General features: G+C 35.5%; 3 protein-coding genes across 5 annotated transcripts; 1 reads left to right on the top strand and 2 right to left on the bottom strand.

Moving 5' to 3' along the window:
• Window positions 1–2,492: 2,492 nt before the first annotated feature.
• On the top strand, window positions 2,493–15,602 carry aldh18a1 (aldehyde dehydrogenase 18 family, member A1). 3 transcript variants are annotated; one of them, XM_051124624.1, is made up of 18 exons: window positions 2,493–2,608; window positions 3,128–3,237; window positions 5,583–5,734; window positions 5,848–5,997; window positions 7,534–7,638; window positions 7,730–7,888; window positions 8,385–8,475; window positions 9,328–9,452; window positions 9,537–9,681; window positions 9,787–9,860; window positions 10,022–10,121; window positions 10,250–10,470; window positions 10,781–10,918; window positions 11,796–11,991; window positions 12,120–12,241; window positions 13,945–14,131; window positions 14,388–14,483; window positions 14,573–15,602. In XM_051124624.1, exons 2-18 carry the CDS (start codon window positions 3,147–3,149, stop codon window positions 14,767–14,769), a joined length of 2,349 nt encoding a protein of 782 aa, XP_050980581.1. In that variant the 5' UTR covers window positions 2,493–2,608; window positions 3,128–3,146; the 3' UTR covers window positions 14,770–15,602. The 3 variants fall into 3 exon arrangements, with proteins under 3 accessions (XP_050980581.1, XP_050980580.1, XP_050980579.1); XM_051124623.1 differs by having other exon boundaries at window positions 5,514–5,734; window positions 7,730–7,882; XM_051124622.1 differs by having other exon boundaries at window positions 5,514–5,734.
• A 2,936-nt stretch (window positions 15,603–18,538) lies between these two features.
• On the bottom strand, window positions 18,539–22,063 carry crygmx (crystallin, gamma MX). Its single transcript, XM_051124553.1, has 3 exons — window positions 21,935–22,063; window positions 19,346–19,588; window positions 18,539–19,052 (listed from the first exon to the last, which is right to left on the bottom strand). The coding sequence occupies exons 1-3, from the start codon at window positions 22,004–22,006 to the stop codon at window positions 18,777–18,779; spliced, it is 591 nt and encodes a 196-aa protein (XP_050980510.1). The 5' UTR covers window positions 22,007–22,063; the 3' UTR covers window positions 18,539–18,776.
• Window positions 22,064–22,564: 501 nt separating this feature from the next.
• On the bottom strand, window positions 22,565–23,882 carry crygmxl2 (crystallin, gamma MX, like 2). The gene is made up of 3 exons (XM_051124608.1): window positions 23,843–23,882; window positions 23,364–23,606; window positions 22,565–22,898 (listed from the first exon to the last, which is right to left on the bottom strand). Exons 1-3 carry the CDS (start codon window positions 23,849–23,851, stop codon window positions 22,620–22,622), a joined length of 531 nt encoding a protein of 176 aa, XP_050980565.1. The 5' UTR covers window positions 23,852–23,882; the 3' UTR covers window positions 22,565–22,619.
• Window positions 23,883–24,699: the final 817 nt, after the last annotated feature.

Below are 24,699 nucleotides of genomic sequence, written 5' to 3'. Positions count from 1 at the left end.
GTACACATCTTCATTCTGTTCAAAAGTTTTCACCCTTGGCTCTTAATGCATCGTTTTTCCATCTGAAGCATCAGTGAGCATTTGAACCTTCTGTAATAGTTGCATATGAGTCTCTCAGTTGTCCTCAGTGTGAAAAGATGGATCTCAAAATCATACAGTCATTGTTGGAAAGGGTTCAAATACACAAAAATGCTGAAAAACCAAAGAATTTGTGGGACCTGAAGGATTTTTCTAAAAAAAAAAAAAAAACAGTGGGCAGTTTAACTGTTCTGGACAAACAAGGGACTCATGAACAACTATCACTAAAAAAAAAAAATTCTTATTCAGTTATTCAGGTCAGTACTAAATAAACAATAACATGCATTTTGTATGATCCCTCTTATTTTGCTAAAATAATTAACATTTTGCAGATTCTGCAAGGTGTATTTAAACCTTTAACCTCAACTGTATTTTTGGTCTCACTTATTAGATCACAGCACTTTCATTATCATCATTTTCTTATTTGCCTTCTTCTTTGATTTCTCAAAATCTATCATTCCCTACTTTGCAAACTGATCCACTGATTCACTTCTACACTGTAAACTGCATTATATAAAGAGAGGGAAACAAATGGACCGTGATATTTCTCGGGTGTCAAATCAGGTCTCCATAGCAGAAGATAAAGGGTTTTGTCTAAACAGATAAACACATGAGATGTGCCAGGTGTTTCCTACCATCGATGCCAAAAACACTCTGGGACTTGTCTTAGATTTAGTCACGGGTTCAGAGCTTTTAACTAGGAGATTGTGGCATGTGGAAAATGAATAAAACCTGTCTGAACATCTGGGTTGTGTTGTTTAAGGTGTCCTTGTTGATGACGTGCTCTTTTAAATTGTTTGCAGTCATTATACATCATGAACAAATTAGATAAGGTTTTATAGGTCATTGCTGTCATGCAGCACTTTTTCATATGTTCATGTCATTATTATAACATTATCATACACTGCCGTTCAAAAGTTTGGGATCAGTAAGAGTTTTACTGTTTTTAAAGAAGTTTATTATGCTCTTCAAGGCTGTATCTATTTGATCAAAAAGACAGAAAAAAATGTAATTTTGTATATATTTTGTATAACAGTTTTTTATTTTAATATACTTTAAAATATAATTTATTCCTGTGAAGCAAAGCTGAATTGTCAGCATCATTACTCCAGTCTTCAGTCACACTTGATCCTTCAGAAATCATTCTAATATGCTGATTTATATTCAGTGTTGTAAAAAATTGTGATACTTTTTCAGGATTTTTTTTTTTATAAATAAAAAGAACAGTGTTTATTCAAAATAGAAATTTTATGTTACAGTATACACTATACTATTCAAAAGTTTAGGTTAGTACATTTTTTCTTCAAAAGAAATTAATACTTTTACTCAGCAAGGATGTGTTAAATGGATGAAAAGTGATAGTAAAGACTTGTAGTGTTAGAAAATATTTCTGTTTTGAATAAATGCTGTTCTTTTTATTCATCAAAGAATCAAAGAAAAAAGTATCACAGGTCACAAAAAATATTAATAAGCATATTAAAATAATTTCTGAAGGATCTTGTGACACTGAAGACTGAAGTAATGGCTGATGAAAATTCAGCGTTGCGCCACAGAATTAAATAATATTTTACAATATACTGAAATAGGAAATCAATATTAGAAATTGCAGTTTCACAATATTACTTTTTTTTCTGTCTGTATGATCAAATAAACACAGCCTTGATGAGCATAGCAGACTCCATTAAAAAACGCAGCAGTGTGTTTTAAACTAACAATTGGAAATTAAGTCAGATTTAATTACAATATCGTTTAAAATCACACACACACACACACACATATAAACAAGTAAGCTGTAGGCCTAATTAATAAAGTTGATGTGCTAAAGTTTGACCACAGCACACAGTAAAAGTCTACAAAATTAATATTTAAAAGTTTAAGAGCTGTTGCATAAGGATAATTAGAACAAAACAATACATTATTTTAGATACAGAAATTAACCATGGATTGATTACCAGTTGTATAACCCCAGTTTTACTACAAATACCATGGTTAAATTATGGTAAGCGTAGCAAGACCATGGTTAATTTGTGGTTACCACGGTTTTGTATTAAAACCAAGGGGCATAAACAATAGTCTATTTAGACTGCTCACTTTACAATGGAGTTTATGGTAAAATGGGTCACTAACCCATTGAAGACCTAAGAAAACTATGCAAAATATCAGAATAAAGAATGGTCCATTGTCTATGTCCTGTTCTTGGAATGCAGATGACCCGTCAGAGATAAGTGTGTTCTGATGTTTACACACCGCCCTCTAGTGCTGAAGACGAAGATTTAAAAAAAAACACACACGCTACAGTTTTGCGCAGATTGCGTGTGTGACCTAAGCGGAGTCGAGCGTAAATATGTTTGTGAATAGTAGCGGTAATCAGCGTACAACTATCAGTGCGTACGCCCGTTGCGTAACTACGTGGATGAACGTCAACATGGCTGAATCCATGCGAGTAGGTGCAGAGAGTTGATGTGGCACTGAAGAGCAGCGGTGGCAGTGAACTTGAGCTTAATAAATCACGTTTGTTTTGTAGATTAAGGTATGTAAAATGACATTTATGCAACACTGCGGTAAATACTTGCTTTGTAAATGCCAGGCCATTGTAACTTAGTCTTCCTTCTTGCATCAGCCAGCGTGTCTCGGAAGAAAGTTTACAGAGAAAATAATGAGTGTTGTTCTTAATTATCTGTTTGTATTCGTTATTATTTATTGTGGTGGTTTCTTGAACGGCGTTTTGTTAGATATTATTACGCACAGCAATCCTATACAACATAAATATTATATTCCCCACTTCATGATTCATGAATATATAAATATATTCAACTCTACTAAATGTTTTTTTCCTTGTACGTTTAGCACAGTGATGCTCTTGACTTGTTGAATTGAATGTAGCTCAGTTACCCGTAGATCAAGCTTTTGTTTACATTTACATTACGTTAAATAAACTGTGATCTTACATCAAATTTCACCTAATTTATGTGAGGAACTTGCCTGAAATATCTAACTCAATTGATTAAATCCGTTGTGTTTTGATAGAAATATATGCTTTATATTTCAGTTGCACAGATCAGTTGATCATGTATCTCCAGAAGATGTTCTCCTGTTCCCAGCTTTTAGCAAGACCAAATGCACTGCAAACATTCAGAAGAGCTGCTTCACAAAGCAAAAGTAAGTATTTCTCTACCTTGTATCCCACACCTGTTGGCTTAAAGATAAATATGTAGGGTACTATAAAGAAAAATTTAAGGAGTGCAAAACTGATCAATATCAGAACTGATACTGTTCAGTATATCAGACGATGCTTTAAATATGGACATACAATTAGTTGTTTCCATTCATGACCCTTGCTCTTAATTTAAAGCATGTCTGTCTCTTTCATTCACTGGGTCGGTGCTCTTCTTTGAGTTCTGTCCTGTCAGCGTTTGGGTGTGCTGTCTGGCTTTGCTGATGTGGCACATTTTACTGTGTCATTTTCTTTTATAAAGAATGTGGTGGGGGCTTGGTGGGCGCTGAAGCTCACAGCTTTGTGAATGGCTTGTCTCAGATTTCTGTTCACTTCATTTGTTTGCTTTTACACTTTTATGACTCCACTGATATTTGTTATTGACAATTTTGTATAATAAGACCAGTGATGTATGGGATTATTTTTGTGCCAATAAGAATGAACGTAACTTTGTAAAACTGAACGTAACTTTCCAAGAAACCATCAAAAATATGCCACTGCAAAAGAAGAAAAACACAATGAAAATGAAAAAATGAACTCAGTCGCACGAATTTAACATGCTCTTCAAATATGCTTCTTTCTTTGTTAATGATTTTCAAAGAATCGTTTTCGCGAATCATGGATTCTGAATCGAATCATGGATTCTGAATCGGTTGCCACAGCTCTTGCTACTCTGATTGGCTAATGAGCTTTTGTGGACAGTTGCTCTCTGACCAGTGGCGCGCATATTGCGGTGTGCAATACGTCGTGCTTTGTTTATGTTAAGTATTAATGTTATTAGTATTTCACCTACGGTCGTCTCTTAGTTTCTAAAGATGAGCTCCCAGGAGAGACACGGAGCGGCATCATCTTCCACCTCAGCTTGTCCCTCAGGGCAGCTTGAAGTAAGTTCGTGTTGCTAAAGTAGCGTTAATCAATAACATCGATAAAAGTTTTATTCATGTACAGTGTGCAACAGTTCTGATAGTTTCTATAAACAGCACGACGTATTGCACACCGCAACAACTTTCCAATATGTGCGCCACTGACGTCACCGTCTGTGCTTCCAGGTCAGAGAGCAACTGTCCATCAAAAACTCATTAGCCAATCAGAGTAGATCGCTGTTAAGCCCGCCCCCACGAGAGGTTTGTGCCAAAACAGCAAACGAAAATTTGCGAAGCGTAAGCGAAAGCTGTGGCAACGCATTCAGAATCCATGATTCGCGAAAACGATTCTTTGAAAATCATTAACAAAGAATGAAGCATATTTGAAGAGCATGTTAATTTCGTGCGACTGAGTTCATTTTTTCATTTTCATTGTGTTTTTCTTCTTTTGCAGTGGCATATTTTTGATGGTTTCTTGGAAAGTTACGTTCAGTTTTATAAAGTTACGTTCATTCTTATTGGCACAAAAATAATCCCATACTGATGTAGCAGATACAGTCAATAATAATTTCATGTTTAATTTTCATGTTTAAATCAGTTGTTTTGAATTTACTCCCTCAGATATAGAGGGTGAGTTTTCAGATTGACTGCTTTTACTCAGAATATTAAAGGTTGGCCAATATTGCTAATTTAATGCATTTAACACTAAACTCTTAAAACAAAAATCCTAAACACTCTTAAAACAATCACAATTTGTTTTTATACATTTTATTGTTCTCATTGTTTTTTTAAATAGACTATTATGTTTTACATTATTATTTTATTACACTTTAAATTTTAATTTTAATTTTTAATTAAATTAAATAATTTTTTAAAATAATTTTAATTATTAAATAAATAGTTAGAAAAGGACTGTGATTTTATTTATTATTTTTTTCCTGCCAGTGTGGCTTTTGTTACATTAGTAGAAAAGAAGCACAGAAAGTTATTCCACTTCGGATTCTAATCATTTTTTTGGGGAATAGCATGTTGTTAATTTGTTTACAGTTGCATTTGGATTTTTGCATTTAGTAGACACTTTCAAAGAGAACATTAGCAATTTGTCACAGAGCTAATTATGTTTATACTTAACATTGCCATTTGTTACATTACTGACATGCATGACAGGCATGATCCCTGTTTTCTCTGCTTGTCTTTTACCATTTCCCCTCATATCCATCCTCTCCTCATTATCCTAAGTTTGTCATCGATACAATCAATGCACGCTAACACAGTCCATCTATCCATCACTCACTGGCTTTCCTGCATGGCATGGCTCCTCATTGGGTGCTTTCCTGGCTCTCTCTCTCTCCATGCAGATCCCTCTTCCTCCCCATTTCTCACACTCCATGCTGTGCGTAAGTGGAGTAACGTGCCTTTTTTTACAGTGCCGCTGGCACGGGCGCACGGTAAGTCATTTGGCCACCGCAGTGAGCTGCGCCAGGCCAAAAGAATCGTTGTCAAGTTGGGGAGTGCCGTCGTAACCCGTGGGGACGAGTGCGGCCTTGCATTGGGCCGACTTGCTTCAATTGTAGAACAGGTACTAACAAATCGTGATGCTTTTAAAATGTTTCAAACTGTGGAAATTTTGTTTATAATATTTAATTGTTGGCACATTGCACTCTTTATTCATGCTTTTTTTGATTGATTAAGGTGGCCGTGCTTCAGAATCAGGGTAGAGAGATGATGATCGTGACCAGTGGCGCTGTGGCATTTGGAAAACAAAGGCTGAGGCATGAAATTCTTCTCTCACAAAGTGTCAGACAAGCCCTGCACTCAGGCCAGAATCAGCTTAAAGATATGGTGAGGACATATAAATTTGTTACAAGTATTTTTGGTTAAAAATAAAAATAGATTAACAAATATACAGTAATAAATTTAAGGGATAGTTCATCCAGAAATGAAATTTCTGTCATCAATTACTCGCCCTCATGTCATTTTAAATCCGGAAGACTTTAGTTCACCTCTGAAAAACAACTTTTTTTTTTTTTAAGATATTTTCAGTGAAGTCAGAGAGATTTATGTCTCTCCATTAATAGTTTATTCACCCACAACTTTTATAAAAAGGTTTATTAAACATTTATAGTGTGACGTAGTTTTTTTATTATTTTTAAGTGGAACAGTTTACCATTATCTTTATAACAGTGTAAAAGACTACTTACATAAAATCCATATAAACCTCAGTTGTCACTCTATCTCTCCCAGTAATAAACAATATATAAATGCTAAGTTTCATGATAAAAGCTATAGTTATAATTTGGGGTGTGCAAAACAATGATATACAGTAATAAACATCATAAACATTCCTCAGAAGCCTAATGTGTCATATTTAATACTCACATTTTACAATGATTTTACTAACAAAACAATGTATAGATAATCAAGTAAATCTAAGTTACTTCTGCCCAGTAAGTGTTCATTTGTGTTCCTATTTATTAATGTAAAGCTGCTTTGACATAATCTGTTTTGTTAAAAGCGCTATATAAATAAAGGTGATTTGACTTGACTTTGTAAATTACTGCCAATATAAAAGTTATTCCAGCATTTCTTAAATAATTGCATTTAGAATTTATTCTTGCATTATAAATTAAGATTTTACACCAAAGAGACATCATTTTTTGAATGTTAGTAAAAGGCCTTTTACTTGCTAAAAGACTTGCTAAAGTATTAATGAGATGCCAGAAGGCATGTACAGTAATAAATTACACCTGTACAACAGGTTTTCAGCAATTTTTTTAATCATGTTGTTAATCCAGAAGCCATATGCTTATGAAACATGCCACAGTAGGTGTTTATAGAATTATGAAATAAAAGAAATGCATATAAATCATCCTGTTTTATCAAAGTCTTCTAAGTCTTCACATGATGGACAGATTTGATGTAGGCTTTAAAGGGATAGTTTACCCAAAAATGAAAATTCTGCCTTTAGTTTCTCACCCTTACCTTCGTTCTTCTTCAGAACACAAATAAAGTTTTTTTTATAAAATCAGAGAGATTTCTGATCCTGCATAAACAGCAAGGCAACTGACACGTTCAAAACCCAGAAAGGTAGTAAGGACATTGATAAAATATTTCATGTGACGTCAGTGGTTCAACTGTAATTTTCTTAAGCTATGACATGGAATGACATGAGGGTGAGTAATTAATGACAGAATTTTCATTTTTGAATTAATTATTGCTTTAATTCACATAAAACATTGATAAAAGCACATACAAATGGCACATCAAATGTGGTAAAAAAAAAGCTCAGCATATAAACAAGCATATTTTAGCCAAGTAAGCTCATATTTTAACGTTAAGAAGTTAAAAAACTGAAATCGGTTGTGTTTCCTTTGTCAGTCACTGCCAGTTCTAGAAGCGAGAGCGTGTGCCGCTGCAGGACAAAGTGGACTTATGGCTCTGTATGAGGCTATGTTCACTCAATACAGCACCTGTACTGCCCAGGTACATACAGACACTAACATAAGCATGGTTTAGCTACAAAATACTCTCTTATTCATGTTTCTATTTTTTTATTTTTTGTTTGTTGCTTTAGATCCTGGTAACAAACCTGGATTTCCACGACGACCAAAAAAGACGGAACCTGAACAGCACTCTCCACGAGCTGCTGCGTATGAACATCGTGCCCATCATCAACACCAACGATGCCGTGGTTCCTCCTCCAGAACCCAACAGTGACCTACAGGGGGTAAATGTGGGTATTGGGAGAAAGAGAGTCTGCCCAGCAGCCTTGCCTCCCATCCTCTTCCTTTTGGAACTGCATGCTGGGAGGGGCCTTTACAGATGCATGCTGGGAGCCAGAGCAAAGCAGAGGCTTGATCTTTGTCTTCTGCACTGTTGCAGCCTGAGGGGGTTTTCCATTCCTGTAGAAACTGGAAAGAAATTAACATTACCTCATTCTCATTACTGTCGCTTACACTCTGGGCTCATCTACGCTTGCTCTGTCATGCACTGACTGCGGCTTTAAATGTGGTTTCATGTGAAATTCTGCCTTTTCTTTGACTAGACAGAGTCATTGTTCATCACACCCATTTTAATGCCATAGTTTTGAGATAGATGTTCATGGGAACATGAAATATTGCAGTCATGTCTGTCTTTGCGGGTTTTAAAAGACAAGGGCCACTTTCTCCAGTTTGAGTGTCTTTTGAGACTCTTCTTTTCAAACTTCTTTTCTCTCTTACATACTGCAGGTTATCAGTATCAAGGATAATGATAGTCTTGCAGCGCGGCTTGCCGTGGAGATGAGGGCAGATCTTCTCATCGCTCTCTCTGATGTAGAAGGTGAGATTTCAGCTTAATGCTAAAGGTATAGTTCAGCCAAAAATGGATGTTCTGTCATTAAGTACTCACCCTCACGTTGTTACAAACCTGTAAGACCTTCGTTCATCTTCAGAAAACAAATTACGATTTTTTTTTTTTTTTTATGAAATCTGAGAGCTTTCTGACCCTGCATAGACAGCAATGCAACTGACATGTTCAAGGCCTAGGAAGGTAGTACAGATATCTTTAAATTAGTCCATGAGACATCAGTGGTTCAATTGTAATGTTATGAAGCTACGATAATGCATTGGTGGCTATTTGCGATATTTACACTAAGTGTAAATAGCAGTTTGATGCGAAGTGAAAATAGCTTATTTTTTTAGTGATGGATGCTGTTTACACTGTGCAAATAGCTATCGATTCTATTTACACTATATGTTAAAATAGTAGGATTTTCAGCTGTTTATACTACTTATTGCAAATAGTGGCATTTATCTGCAGTATTGTAGTATATTAAAAAAAACAGTATGCAATAATAATGTATTTCATGTAAATTTTAATTGAAATTATTAAATGGATGCCATGTTATTGGGACAATAAAATTACTAAACTTTTTGTTTAGTAATATGCATTACTAAGAAATTCATTTATACAACTTTAAGTGCGATTTTCTCAATATTTAAATTTTCTTGCATCCTCAGATTCCAGATTTTCAAATAGTTGCATCTCGGCCGAATATTGTCCTATCATAACATACATAAATGGAAAGCTTATTTATTCAGCTTTCAGATGATGTTTAAATCTCAATTTTAAAAAAATTGACCCTTATGAAGTGAAATCAGTTTGCTTAACATTTTTTATCACCCTTTCCAGGTCTTTATGACAGCCCACCAGGGTCAGACGATGCCAAGCTCCTGGACACATTTTACCCTGGGGACCAGCATTCCATAACCTACGGCACAAAGTCCAGGGTCGGCATAGGAGGAATGGAAGCTAAGGTAATGTATCTGAGATACACACAAAATATAGTTTGTTAGGATGAATAACTGAAACTGACAGTGTGTGTATTCCCTAAACTTCAGGTGAAAGCTGCTCTCTGGGCTCTCCAAGGTGGGACGTCTGTTGTCATTGCTAACGGTACACACCCCAAAGTCACAGGTCATGTGATCACTGACATAGTTGAGGGAAAGAAAGTGGGAACCTTCTTCTCAGAAGTCAAACCAGCTGGTGAGTTTCCACACGTTTTATTAAATCATTTTTTCCCCCTAAGGTGATTCATTTATCTTTGTTTGTTTGAAAGACCTCAGATGACACATTTTTCGTCATCCACAGGTCCCACGGTCGAGCAGCAGACAGAAATGGCTCGCTCTGCTGGCAGGACTCTTGCTTCCCTTGAACCAGAGCAGGTTACCTAAATTTTTAAACCCCTGTTTTAAATAACCATCTGGAATCATTTCATGCATATTTTCCCAGAAAAAGTAAAACCATTAGATTAAAAAGGAGTTCTCTGGTTTATTTGTGTCATCTACAGACAGCATCTGTGTTATATCATTCTGTTTGTCCACAGAGAAGTGACATCATCTGTGCATTGGCTGATCTCCTCACTGAGAGAAAAGACGAAATCTTATCCGCCAACAAAAAGGATGTGGAGCATGCTGTCAGCACAGGTATTAGGAAGTGATTACTACTTTTCAGATCATGTGCAATGCCATTTCCCCCACTGGAGTGATGTATCACAAAGGTTTTTTTTGTTTTTGTTTTTTTATTCACTCAATCTCAATCTGTTATGTTACAGGTCGTCTGTCTCCAGCCATGCTGAAGCGACTCAGTTTGTCATCGTCTAAACTGAACAGTCTGTCCATCGGTCTGCGTCAGATTGCAGTCTCCTCTCAGGACAGCGTAGGCAGGGTTCTGCGGAGGACTCGGGTAGCAAACAACCTGGAGTTGGAGCAGATCACTGTCCCCATCGGAGTACTGCTGGTCATCTTTGAGTCACGACCAGACTGCCTTCCTCAGGTCAGGTGCACAAATACATGCATATGCATAATAGAGTTGTCAAAAGGTACCGGGTTCGGTACTTTTGGTACTGGAATTTTAAAGACGTCCATTTCCTGCTCACCGAAAGTACTGAACCCTGAACCCTGAACCTTGAACCCATCCCATCCGTGAGATGTTCTGCACTGAGTTAAATTTGACAGGAATGCTAAGGGGTTAAAGAACTAGACTATAAACAGGTGCTCAAGTAGGATTGGCCGGTATCTGTATTGTTTACTTTAAGCCTCTTTGTATAAACATCTGCTCACAAAAGTTGTTTTTATCGCAACAGGTTTCTGCTTTAGCTATTGCTAGTGGCAATGCTCTTTTGTTGAAAGGCGGTAAAGAGGCAGCCAACACAAATCGCATCCTGCATGAACTTGCCCAGGAGGCTCTGTCCATCCATGGAGTCAAAGACGCCATCCAGCTGGTAAATGAAACATATTTGCACAGTAAATTTTCACATTTTATATAAAACACTCCTGTTCAAAAGTTTAAGTCCAGTAAGTAACAGTAAAATGACTCCAAGCTCGCCAAGGCTGCATTATTTGATCAGAACTACAATAAAAACAGCAATGTTGTGAAATATTAATAAAATTTAATGTAACTTTTATATTAATTTAACATACGTTTTCAGCAGCCATTATGCCAGTCTTCAGTGTCAGAGTTTGGTGCCCAAGAAAGATTTAAAATAAACGCTTTCTATTTGAATATATTTAAAAATGTAATTTATTCCTGTGATCAAAGCTAAATGTTCTGGATCATTATTCCAGTCTTTAGTGTCACATGATCCTTCAGAAATCATTCTAATATGCTGATTTGCTGTTCAAGAAACATTTTTTTTAATATTATCAATATTTAAGTCAGTTAAGTACTAGATAGAAATGAATAATTTTATTTAGCAAGAATGCTTTAAATTGATTAAAAGTGATGATGAAGATATTTATAATGTTAAATAATGCAAAATATTTCTATTTCAGATAAATGCTGTTCTTCTGAACTTTTTATTCATCAAAGAAACCTGAAAAAATTCTACTCAGCTGTTTTTAACATCATAATAATAAATGTTTTTGAGCAGCAAATTAAAGTATTAGAATGATTTCTGAAGGATCGTGTGATTGGAGTAATGATGCTAAAAAATCAGCTTTGAATCACAGAAATAAATTACAATTTAAAATGTATTTAAATAGAAAACAGTTATTTTAAATAGTAAAAATATTTGGATTTGAAAAAGTACTTTGGATCAAATAAATGCAGGCTTGGTGAGCAGAAAAAAAAAACATTAACACATATAATGTATGTGGCAGGTGAGCACGCGTGAGGAGGTGGAGGATCTGTGCCGTTTGGAGAAGATGATTGATTTGATCATTCCCCGTGGATCCTCTCAGCTAGTCAGAGATATTCAGCGTGCGGCGAAGGGCATCCCTGTTCTTGGCCATAGTGAGGGGATCTGCCACGTTTATGTGGACCATGAGGCCAGTGTTGACAAAGCCATCAAGATCGGTAAGCCTGCCAGTGAAGATTTAGTGTAGGTGTTTTTTATTTCCACATAGGTGTACTTTATCAGCAACCTTTTGGTATTGTGGTTTATAATAGTTTTTAATTACACTGGTTGTGTTTTATCTCTCTAGTCCAAGACTCCAAATGCGACTACCCTGCAGCGTGTAACGCCATGGAAACCCTGCTGGTGCATCGAGATCTTCTCAGAACTCCAATGTTTGATCAGATCATTGACATGCTGAGAACAGAACATGTAAGACCGTGTATATATGCACAGTATGTCATTCATACTTAATTAGGCTTACACTCTGAGGACTATAACCCAATCTGACTTTGGTGTAGAAAAAAATAATATAGTGTTTCTATTGAAGCCTCTTTCAGCCTCAGGGTAAAACAAAACAAAAAATGTAAATGCAAATACATACTGTCGTTCAAAAGTTTGGGGTTGAAGATTAGGAAAAATGTTTTTGAAAGAAGTCTCTTTCTCAACAAGGCTGTATCTATTTTAACAAAAATTTGGTAACACTTTACAATAATGTTCATTAGTTAACTATTTTAGTTTACCTAAACTAAGAATTAGCACATTTATTTATTAATCTTAATGTTAATTTCAACATTTACTAATGCATTATTAAAAATCAAAAGTTGTGCTTGTTAAACATTAGTTATGCACTGTGAATGAACGTGAACTAACAGTGAATGAGTATTTGCTATGACTATGAGTTAATTTGGAAAAACATATTTTCAGAAATCATGTTTTTTCATTGTGCATTCCAATTAATCTCTGTCAAACTGCAGTTGGGTTATTTTGATCAAGTAAAAATAACTAAAAAAATACAGCTAACACAATAAAAACATGATAACATAAAAAACATGATTTCTGAAAATTGTTAAACTGAATTATCTGTTTTTGCAAATAAACTTCATTTTCAGTAACTATCATTAACTAAGATTAATAAACACTGTAAATGTATTGTTCGTTGTTTGTTCATGTTAGTTAATTAACTAATGGAACCTTATTGTAAAATGTTACCAAAAATACTTTAAAACAGTAATAATATGAAATATTTTAATTTAAAATTACTTTCCTATTTTAATGTATTTTAACATTTTAAATTAATTAAAATGGATAAAGTTCCTGTAATGGCAAAGCTGTTTTGAGTTCCCATTACTGTAGTCTTCAATGCCACATGATCTTGCAAAGCTTAGTGTAATATGTTTATTTGGTGCTCCAGAAAAAATCTTATTATAAATGTAAAAGCAGTTGCTTAATATTTTCGTGGATGCATAAGTAATGCATAATCAATGATACAGTTTTATTTCAGGATTCTTAAATGTATAAAATACTTTACTGTATGTACTTTACAACAAGGTGTTATTTGTTAACATTAGTTAATGTATTAATTAATATAAGTGTGCAGTGAACAATGCATTAACTACACTATTTATTAATATTTGATAACATTAGTTAATAAAAATACAGTTGTTCATTGTTCATGTAAGTTCACAGTGCATTAACTAATGTAAACAAACATAACTTGTGATTTTAATAATGCATTAGTAAATGCTGTAATTAACATTAGCTAAGATTAATAATAGCTGTATATATATATATATTGTTCCTTATTAGTTAATGTTAACTAATGTAGTTAACTAATGAACCTTAAAGTGTTAAAAAAACAGTATTTAAATTAGAATATTTTGTAAACAAATAATGCAAATAATGCATGTTTACTGTCACTTTTGATCAACGCAATGTGTCCTTGCTTAATAAAAGTATTAATTTCCTTATAATAAAAAAACTAGAATACTGCTTGAGTGGTTTACATCTTAATTATATTTCACTGTTACTTTTTTTTTTTTTTGCATCTTCTGTATATTTCTGCATATTAGGAAATGATAGGCTACATTTATAACTGCACTTTCTTAAAATTATTGATGATTTGACCTTTATAGGTAAAGATCCATGCTGGTCCCAAGTTTGCATCATACCTGACCTTCAGTCCGTCAGAGGTGAAGTCTCTGCGCACTGAGTATGGGGATCTGGAGTGCTGTATTGAGGTTGTTGACAGTATGCAGGAGGCTATTGATCACATCCATAAATACGGCAGTTCCCACACTGATGTTATTGTCACCGAAAATGGTAAGAATGAACAAAAACCTGCCTATAGTTGTGGATAATCATATAATTTTAGATACTGTGTGTTAAAATTAAGCTATGTGATGAAGTGTGTAAGTGTTTTAATAAAAAAAAAAATATATATATATCACACACTTCAGCTTTGAATGCTCTATTGTGAACAAAAAAGTAGTGCTGTAGTGCCATCTAGTGGGAAGGTTGATATTGCTTCCAAACATTATTTAATTAACTATCATTATCTTTCACATTCTCTGTGTAGAGGACACAGCAGAGCAGTTTCTTCAGCAATTAGATAGTGCCTGTGTCTTTTGGAACGCCAGCTCACGCTTCGCTGACGGATATCGTTTTGGTCTCGGTAGGTGTCTCTTTCTTTTTTTTCCCCACCCACAAATTTATTTAAATTTTTCGCTTTTAATCCCATAACGACCCTGTGGTGCTTTGTAGGCGCGGAGGTTGGCATCAGCACGGCTCGTATTCATGCCCGTGGGCCTGTGGGGTTGGAAGGGCTTCTCACTACCAAGTGGGTCTTAAGGGGCGAGGGCCACACAGTTGCAGATTTCTCTGAGCAGGGCAGCATGACGTATCTGCACGAGAATCTTCCTGTGGCGCAGGTTCTCCCTGGACGCAGAACCACCAGCTAAAGTCGTGAAGTAAAAGCATCTCAGTCAAGAATCAAATACATAAAAACTCACCCACTTAAAATCTATTTAAAGACTCGCACCAGGCAGTGTGTTTGGAGAAAGTGCGAATACAAGGAGAGCTGTTTAGTGAAACCCATACATTTAAGTTTCCCAGATACACCTGTTTTAGTCAAGTGTTTCTTGTTCTCAAGAAAGAACCAGTTGAACTTAAAGATACAGAAGGGTCATGCCACAAAGATGACACGGGTTTTTGCTTAAAGCTGTGGTCCATCTGATTTTTGTTATGACTTGTGCATTGTATTATGTTTTTTTGAGTAGCAAAATGTATTACTGATCATGGCAAAAATAACAGCTTCACTCCAATATGGAGTTAATGAAAAGAGGCCTCCCGAATTGCCCATGTTATATATTTATGTAATATTAAATGTGTGGAAATGCAGTAGGCACAAATTCCCAGCACAAATTGGAGCATTAAAAAACATTGTGCCGTTTTACAACATATTACACTTTAGCAAAATCACATATGTACACTTTAGCATTAATACGAAAAATATTTTTCATTTGGCATAGGACCATATGCAACATTGCATTATAAAACTGTATTATTAACTGAAAAATAATATTTTTCATGTGGCATAGTGCTAGTCATATACAGTTGAGGTCAAAAGTTTACATACACCTTGCAGAATCTTCAAAATGGTAATTATTTTAGCAAAATAACAGGGATCATGCAAAATGCATGTTATTTTTTTTATTTAGTACTGACCTGAAGAAGATACTTCACATAAAAGACATTTACATATGGTGCACAAGAGAAAATAATAGTTAAATATGACTTTTTGAATTTGAAGATCAGGGTAAATTTGACTTTTGTCTTCTGGCAAACATTTTAGTATCTTCTGTAGCCTCTGAAGGGCAGTAAAAAATGAAAAATATAAGATATTTAGGCATGATAAAAAAAAAAAAAAGTATACATCTTCATTCAGTTCAAAAGTTTTCACCCCTGGCTCTTAATGCAGAATTTTTCCTTCTGAAGTATCAGTAAGTGTTCAAACTTTCTGCAAGTTGTAACTTCTCAGTTGTCCTCAGTGTGAAAAGGTGGATCTTAAAAACATGCAGTCATTGTTGGAAAGGGTTCAAATACACAAAAATGCTGAAAAACCAAAGAATTTGTGGGACCTGAAAGATTTTTCTGATGAACAGCAGGCAGTTTAATTGTTCAGGACAAACAAGGGACTAATGAACAACTATCACTAAACAAAAAAACACAGCTGTGGGTCATTCAGGTAACAACATATTAAGAATCAAGTGTTTGTAAACTTTTGAAAGGGGTCATTTTTATAAACTCAACTATTCTTTTCTCTTGTGGGCTATATGTAAACTTATTCAGGTCAGTACTAATAAAAAAAAAAAAAACACATTTTGTATGATATGAACATTTTGCAGATTCTGTAAGGTGTATGTAAACTTTTGACCTCAACTGTACAGTACAACATAAGAAAATTATTTTCAGGCTGCTCTGTCTGTATAAGCTGCTTTTGTTGAAACGAAAACAAAAAAAAAATCCGGTGCATTACTCTCATTTTGCATTTTTTTAAAATGCTCAATGCTTTTTAATCATGAATAATGTGCAGAAATTTAGACATTAACATGTTACTGTTGTGAAATTCACCCGGGATGGGAAGCTTTTGTCCTGAACTGCTTCAAAAAGGCCTCATTATCTGTACTTTAAGGTGCTGTAACGCTCAACAAAATAGTGATGCTTAATGTTCTGAAGATGTTCACAATTTTTGTATGTAGAATAAATTTCTTTTGTACTTTCAAAACGCTTCTGGATACATTCGATGCCTCTGACGGAGACCTGAAAGTTGGGTGTGTACCTAAAAGATGTTTGGAGAAGGATTTAGGGAGGAAACCGACAAGTATTGGGGCGATTTTGAACTTGATTAATAATCTTTCTTAAGTACAGTTCAGTGTGGAAAACATCAAGAGGCTGTTCTGTTGGGAGAGAGAGACTTGCCAAGCACTAAGTGGGACATGGAAGAGTGAAAACAATACTACAGAGGATTAATTATGTTGCTATTAGGAAAAGAAGAGACTGTGAGAAGACTGAAGCTTGCCATGAAAGTGCCAGTGCCTTTTGACTCACAAGTTCTTTTTATTCTCCAAAATGTGCGGTTTATGCTCAATGAGCCTTCATCAGAAACTAAAAAGATCCAGAGATGAAGAGAAACAAAGTCTCATTCATCTGTTATTGTGTTCCAACTTTACTGCGTAAGATCTGTGATCAATGACTGTTTGGATGAAAGAGGTTAAAAAATGCTCAAATGAGGAGAATGTTACTGCCAAATCAGGAGATGGAAAAGCAGGTGCAGCTGTGGGAGCGCAAAATTATAACTAACATTCGCAACAAAGGTTGCAGTGCTGAATTTCAAAATATAAGATTGCTAACAAAAGCGTTGACCCTAAAACTGCTTTTAGATGTATTTTGGTTTATGTTCAAATTATGACTGCTAAATAATTCTTGATTTGTTACTACTATATATCAACCTGTGCCCAATATTTCACACGTTTGAGAGTTTAAAGCATATGGATGTGAAATTTAAAAGAACCGGTCTCATGGCAAGCCATCGGACTTTCACAGTCAGCACAGCTTTAATTGAACATTACTTGAGGCGAAAACTCATATTTCTGGTGTTTCCTTGATCTTTAGAGAGTCAAATGTGCTCCCTGCAGAGCTTAATTTTTTCAAATCAATAATTAATCGTCAAAGTTATTTATTCATTTGCATCTTTGCCAATTATGGGCTTCTAATTAACAATTTCAATAATTGATATTTATCTCTGAAAGAGCTCGGTATCCATACCTTATGAAAAATGCATGAGCTGAGATATGGACTTGGTTTTGTTTTGTGTTCTGAGAGAGCTGCATGCTCGGGGCTAAGACCAGGCCACTTTGACTTTTCCTCTTTGAGTCTGCGTTGCCCTATGATGTGCTGCTAATATGGGGCCTCTTTTAAGGGGCCCAAAGCGTCTGCTAGACATCATGTGATCTTATAAAAATCTTCTGCTCTTCTATCCTCAGATACCCCTTTTTTTGTTCTTCAATAACTCAGTTCAAAGAACAAGAGGTTTCCTTAATAATTTTCTTTTGTCTCTCAGGCACGAGATGACGTCATGTATGATCAAACTACTGGACGTATACTGCATGCAACAACATTTTGACATGTTTCATTCATTCACGGTTTTTGTGGGTTTTAAAAGAGTCTTAGTTTGCCCTTTTAGAGTTTAAGGCCTTAAAAGGACTTAAATTCATAAAATCATGGTATTAAATGTTGCATGCACTGCAAAAAAAAAAGAATATCTTTGTCAGTATTTTTGTCATTTTTTCCAAAACAAATATCTAAAAATCAAGATACTTTTGCTTGAGATACAAAATGAAGACGTGAAAGACAAAGTTAAGTTTACAACATGAACAAATATCTGAAAAAATTTGCTTAATTTTGACTACTTAAAAGACTTTACTGAGTTACTGAGGAACAATGTCAGTTTTGTGCAGTGTGAATGTTTTTTTTTTTTTTTTTTTTGTTAAAAAATAATAATTGAAGTGCTGCTAATGCAGCTCATTGTCTGCTCCATATTGGTGAATTGTGCTCCCTTTAATATTCTTTAATTGTAAAAAAGGTATTAAAGTTTTAAATTTACCTCCACAAAACTTGCAGAAACCCTGTCATTGTATGGCATTCATATTGTACAAATTTCATTTGTTTGATTTTAATCAAATTTTCCTTTATTTCCAGTTGTAGGGAAGGGAAAGGTGCTCATAAAATACAGTTTGCTCAGTCAACAGTGCTAAAAGAGACACATAGCCCTAATTAATTGAGGCTAAACAAAAAGCAGGCTTCACAAATACATTTGGCTCAACAGATCCACAGGTCAGACGTAGTCGCTGCATGGACAGGCAGTGCTGTTGACACATTGGGAGAGGTGGTTGTGTGATTTGGATCTTCAGTTGTTGTCAGTCACGCGCCGCAGGGAGCCCATGGTAGGACTTGGACTGCCCCACTCGACATACCTCCTGTATTCGCCAGGGCGCAGGAAGAACTGCCGGCCAGTGTAGTTGGGGTGCTCGTGGAGGATCCAGTAGCCCTCCATGACGTTGGCTGAAGAGACATCTCCGTTGTGGAATTGCTGACGTAGATCAGGGCAATCTTCATTCAGCTCCATTGCCTGACCACCGAAATCGGAGCGCTCAAAGATCTTCATCCTGTAGTTTCCAGTGTACTGAGGAGAAACAATCAGTGTTATATATGTGTATTTTTTTTAAAAAAAACTTCCCTCCAAAAATTTAAAGCCTTGCTCTGATTAGTCAGCCTGCCATGGCAACACTGGATCAGCCAATAGCGTGAGTTTCGATCAACCAATGGCAGACAAGGTGAGTGTTTGGGAAACTTGTTTTCATAACATACAGACATCACAAACTTTAAACTCCTAACTTGCTGATGCAAAGTGAAAATGTTTTCCTATCACAATAGATTCTTTTTAAATAATGCTGTTTTCTACTTCTAAAGACTTACGGGAGGAACCAAACGGCAGGAACGAATGCAGTCGTTAAATCCAGCCCAGTGCTGGAAAGCAGGGTATTCACCCTTGGAGAGCATGTACTGGTATCCAGCATAGTTGGGCTTTTCGTAGGCCACCCAGCTTCCACTTTCTACTCGGATGGAGTTGCAGCGAGAAAAGTGGGCCTGCATGTCATTGCAGTCTCCAGTGCACTCATAGTGACGGCCCTGGAAGTTTTTGTCTTCAAAGAAAGTAATCTGTTGGATGGATATAATGAAAGAAAAATCAGATTTTTGTAAGATATATCCTTCTGAGACCCAAGTATAGATTTTTGTCCTCTATCGAGGACATTATATTTTAGTGCATTTTTCTGCACAGTTTTAAGTCTGGATGTCCTGTACAGAGCACATTCAGGGCTTTTTAGGCATATCAGATGTTTGGAGGTTTGATCACAAACACGCCCTCCCCATGGTCTTTAAAAAGAACTGATATTGATAATTCTGTAGAGGACACCAGGACAAACAGCATGTTAATAAGGCGTTTTGGGTAGACAAGATAATAGGGATTATAAGAAATTATAGATCAATATTCCTATAAAACATGAGATATTCTTATGAAAAGTTGCTATGTTATTACTCCCATTATTACTATTCTTTTTTCTTTATGGTTTGCTTCATGAACAATATGCAAGTTAGAATGGGAATACCAATTTATGGACATTTTATGCACATATTGCATAAAATAGTGTGTCAAATCAATCTGTTGTATTTGTCATAACATAGTTGAGAATCATCTTTGTACAAAGTTTGGTTAAATAGTCTAGGAAACCTAAAATCTGATGGAATGGTGAATAAAAAAAAAAACCTTAATTAGATAAAACATTAATTAGACTTCCTCAACAAAGGACATAGAATAAATATGAATGAAATATATTTTTCAAAATGTTTTTCTCCATTTGTTTTTTATGCTCCAACCAATTTAGTGACATGAACCCCCCACCAACATCTAAATTATACAGACTCAATCTCAAACATATTAACTGAACTTTTTTTTTTAATTCAATTTAATTTTAAATCAGCTGATCATCATGAGATGCTCAGCACCATGTTATTTTATAACAGAATATGATGGATACAGTCAGGACAATTCATTTTTCTTTATAAATGTTAAACGAAGCTGAATTCACATTGCAATCCATTACTTTATCCATAAAACACTCCCTCAAAAAAACAAAGCTGTAAAGCTGTCACTGGGGCCGTATAAAGGTACAGAAGCTATAAGCTACATATTTGTATCCCATTTAACCCTAAATGGGTCATATTATTACTCTAAAGTCACATGTTATTACTTTAAAAGTACATATTAATACCTAAAATGTACATACAGTATTAGTACCTTTTGAAAGGGTACTGCCCCAGTTTTGTACTTAGTGCAAATATAGCTCAGATTACCATATAAATAAAAAATATATATATAAACCAAAAATATTTGAATCCAGAGTTAGTTATTTTATCAGAATTTTTTAAAACATACTTTTTCAAAAAAATAAAAACCACTACCAGTCAAAAGTTTTTGAACAGTAAGATTTTTAATGTTTTTTAAAGGAGTATCTTCTGTTCACCAAGCCTGCATTTATTTGATCCAAAGTACAGTAAAAAAGTAAAATTTCAAAATATTTTTACTATGTAAAATAACTGTTTTCTATCTTAATATATTTTAAAATGTAATTTATTCCTGTGATTTCAAAGCTGAATTTTTAGCATCATTACACCAGTCACATGTTGCTTCATAAATCATTGTAATATTCTGATTTGCTGCTCAAAAACATTTATTGTTATTATTATTATGTTGAAAACAGCTGAGTAGTTTTTTCAGGTTTCTTTGATGAATAGAAAGTTCAGAAGAGCAGCATTCATCTGAAATAAAAATCGTTTGTCACATTATAAATGTCTTTACCATCACTTTTGATCAATTTAAAGCATCCTTGCTAAGTATTAATGTCTATAAATATATATATATATATATATATACTGATTCCAAGCTTTTGAATGGTATAGTGTATAATGTTACAAAACATTTTTATTTCAGATAAATGCTGATCTTTGGATCTTTCTATTCATCAAATAATCCTGAATGTACTTAATGAAAACAATGTACTCAACTGTTTTACATATTGATAATAATAACTAAAAAATGTCTCTTAAACAGCAAATCAGCATACTAGTATGATTTTTGAAGAATCATGTGACACTCAAGACTGGAGTAATGGTGCAGAAAATTTAACTTTGATCACAAGAATAAATTACATTTTGAAATATATATAAAAAATGAAGCAGTTATTTTAAACAGTAAAAATATTTCACAATATTGCTGATTTTGTTGTATTTTGGATCAAATAAATGCAGGCTTGGTGAGCAAAAGAGACTTTAAAAAACATAAAAAATCTTGCTGTTCAAAAACTTTTGACTGGTAATGTATTTCCTTCGCCATTAAAAACAGCCATTCTATATTTTTGGGAGTTAAAGACAAGATCTCAAGTAATTGGGGTTGCATATCCTGAATCCTCAATCTGTATAATTTACAGACACAATTTGGTCACTTACCTTGGCCATTGTGACTGTTCTCCGAGCAGACCAAACCATTTCTGAGGTCAGGACCTCTTTATAGACCGGCATGGATCAGGGCTTTGTGTGTGACTCACAAAACTCTGTCTGGTCAGCACAATGTGTTCTATAGAGTGTATGCGACTGTAGATCTGCCAGTGTGTGCCCCGCTTTGTGCCTTTGCAAGCTTTTTTTTTTCCCCTCTCTCTCTCTCCAAAGACAGCACCACTGCACTTTTCAGTGCTTGACAAAAAAAGTTGCAAACTCTGCTTTTAGTTGCATCAGGGCTTTACATGTAAATGCCATGAACTGGCAAGGCATATAAATGAGGATAAAACGCTGGGATATGAAGTGATTTACAAGATTTAATTGAAAATGTCCTCTCACATAAGCACAAAGTTTTTTATGAGCCTATTTTATGGTTTGGAATGAGACTATAATGAATTCTTCAACCACGTCAGATTTATAAAGTTGAGCTGGCTTGAAACTGGCATGCAGTTTTTATTTTGATGTGTACTGGGCAATGGATCAGTGGATCCTTATTCAAAAAAAAAAAACAACTGGCAAGCTGAAGAAACTTTCTGTTTTCTGCGCTACCAAATAATTCAAAGTGACATGAAGAAAAGCATGCAAGAACCGTTTTAATCAGTCTTAAAGTCTTTAATGCTCATAAAAAAGACTCAGTTTACATTAAACTGCTCCTCATTCTCCTGAAGGAGCCAATCATGGGATTCATGCAACCCCATTCGCTGCAGGTTCTGTACTCTCCGGGCCGCAGGAAATACTGACGGCCTCTGTAATTGGGGTGCTCGTAAAAGGTCCAGTAGCCCTCCATACAGTTACAGGAGTAGATGCCGTGGTAGCCAAAACGGTCGTAGACATTGGGGCAGTCGTCTGTGAACTCCATCATGTGTCCGTACATTTCAGGTCTGTTGTAGATTCTCATGCGGTAGGCACCTCTGTACTGTTGTGCGGGGAGAAAAACAGCAGTTAGGGCTTTAGCGGAATCAATAATCAGGGCAACGCAGAGACATTTGAGAGACCAGTTGTCAGAACGTTAGGGAGAAAACTCTGAAAATTCTTGACGTCGCTGTTGAGACTGAGCCTTTGAACATGACTTCCTGCTGTAAACGTGCAACTTTCAAAGATTTTCAAGTAGACGTTTAGTCATTTTTGTCGAACAAACTCTAGTGACAGTGTCATGATTCTTCCACTGCCAAAAACAGAGATGAATGGAATTATGATGAGCTGCGCAGTCATCCGAGTGCGTCTTGCTCCATTTCAAATAACTAAATCTCCTGGTGGACCTGTGAACCTGTTTTTTTTCCCCCGCATATATGAATTACTTCAAAGGGCTCGTTGATTGACGGTGCTTTTTTTAAAGGTGTCTAACTGCGTGAAATAAAACCCATCAGTTTGATTGACTTACTGGGGGGAACATCTGACAAGATCTGATACAACTGTTGAAGCCCATCCAGTGGTGAAAGTTAGGATACTCCCCACGGCCCAGGACGTACTGATACCCCATATAGTAGGGCTTCTCGTAGGCCACCCAATGACCCCCCATGACCCGTATGGAGTTGCAGCAGTTGAAGTATCTATAAGTGTCAGCGCAGTCAGCAGAGCACTCATAGGAGCGCCCCTGGAAGTTGGAGCCTTCGTAGAAGATGATCTGATGACAAAAAGACAGTGATTTCAAAGCCAGAGAGGATACAAAAGATGTTAGCAAGGAACAGAGGAATAATCTATGCAAGTGATGAGCGATTCTGCTGATTTTGTCCAGTCTAATGTGAAAGATCTTCTATGTAGTTTGGTCTTCCAAGTCAATGTGAAAGTCACGTCACTAAAGTGGCAAATACTAAAAATAAGTATCACTCTAACTACAAGGTACAACTTGTCAACGCCTACCTTTCCCATGGCTGCAGAGCAGGATGTCCACGCCGTTCTGCCGTACTCCCATACAGGTCCTGGTGGACCTTTTATACTCTTCTACAGATGTATACACACTGCTGCCAGAGGCACGTCACAGAAACTAGAGTTTACCTTTGAAAACGTCACAGACCTTTCCATTATTCATTTCTCTAAAGACAACTAAAGCCACACTCCCATTATTCCCGAGTGCTAGAGTTTACCTATACAAATTCCCCTCACCTCTTACCAGCACACCAAGCCTTGTTAACCCATGACCTGGTGATGTGCTCTTTTCACAACAGGCCACAAAAGGATCAGGAGGCATTATAACTGGGCTTTCTGTATATGGCACAATGTGGAGTAAAAATGGCATGTAAACAAATTTAACAGAATGCATAAGTTTTGCTTGATTTAAATCAAAGTTCCCTTTAGGTAACCCTAAAACAGAGGAGTTTCAAACTGGGGTCCACGGATGCCCAGGCAGCCAAGAGGGGGGGATGCTAGGAGGTTCACAAAAGTTTGAGGAAAAAAAAAAAAAAAAAAAAAAAAAAAAAAAAAATATATATATATATATATATATATATATATATATATATATAATATGGCTGTCAAAATTAACATGGTAATTTAATTTAATTTAATTTAATTTTTTAATGGTCATTGGCAACAGTAAGTAATTAGTAAAGAACAAGCTTAAATTTATTTGTGACAACGTTTCGACCAGTAGGTCTTCATCAGGTACCAGTGTTCGGACATTGCTCTTTACTAATTTCTGATTTTTTTGTCCTGCACCTGGGCCCTGTTTTGGGTTTGGGTATGTGCGCCCCTTGCTTATTATTTAAATATTCAACTTA

This window comes from Labeo rohita, chromosome 12 (assembly GCF_022985175.1).
Source record: "Labeo rohita strain BAU-BD-2019 chromosome 12, IGBB_LRoh.1.0, whole genome shotgun sequence".
NCBI classification, from domain to species: domain Eukaryota; kingdom Metazoa; phylum Chordata; class Actinopteri; order Cypriniformes; family Cyprinidae; genus Labeo; species Labeo rohita.
The sequence above is the reverse complement of the archived record's forward strand: the minus strand, read 5'-3'. Positions and strand labels throughout refer to the sequence as shown.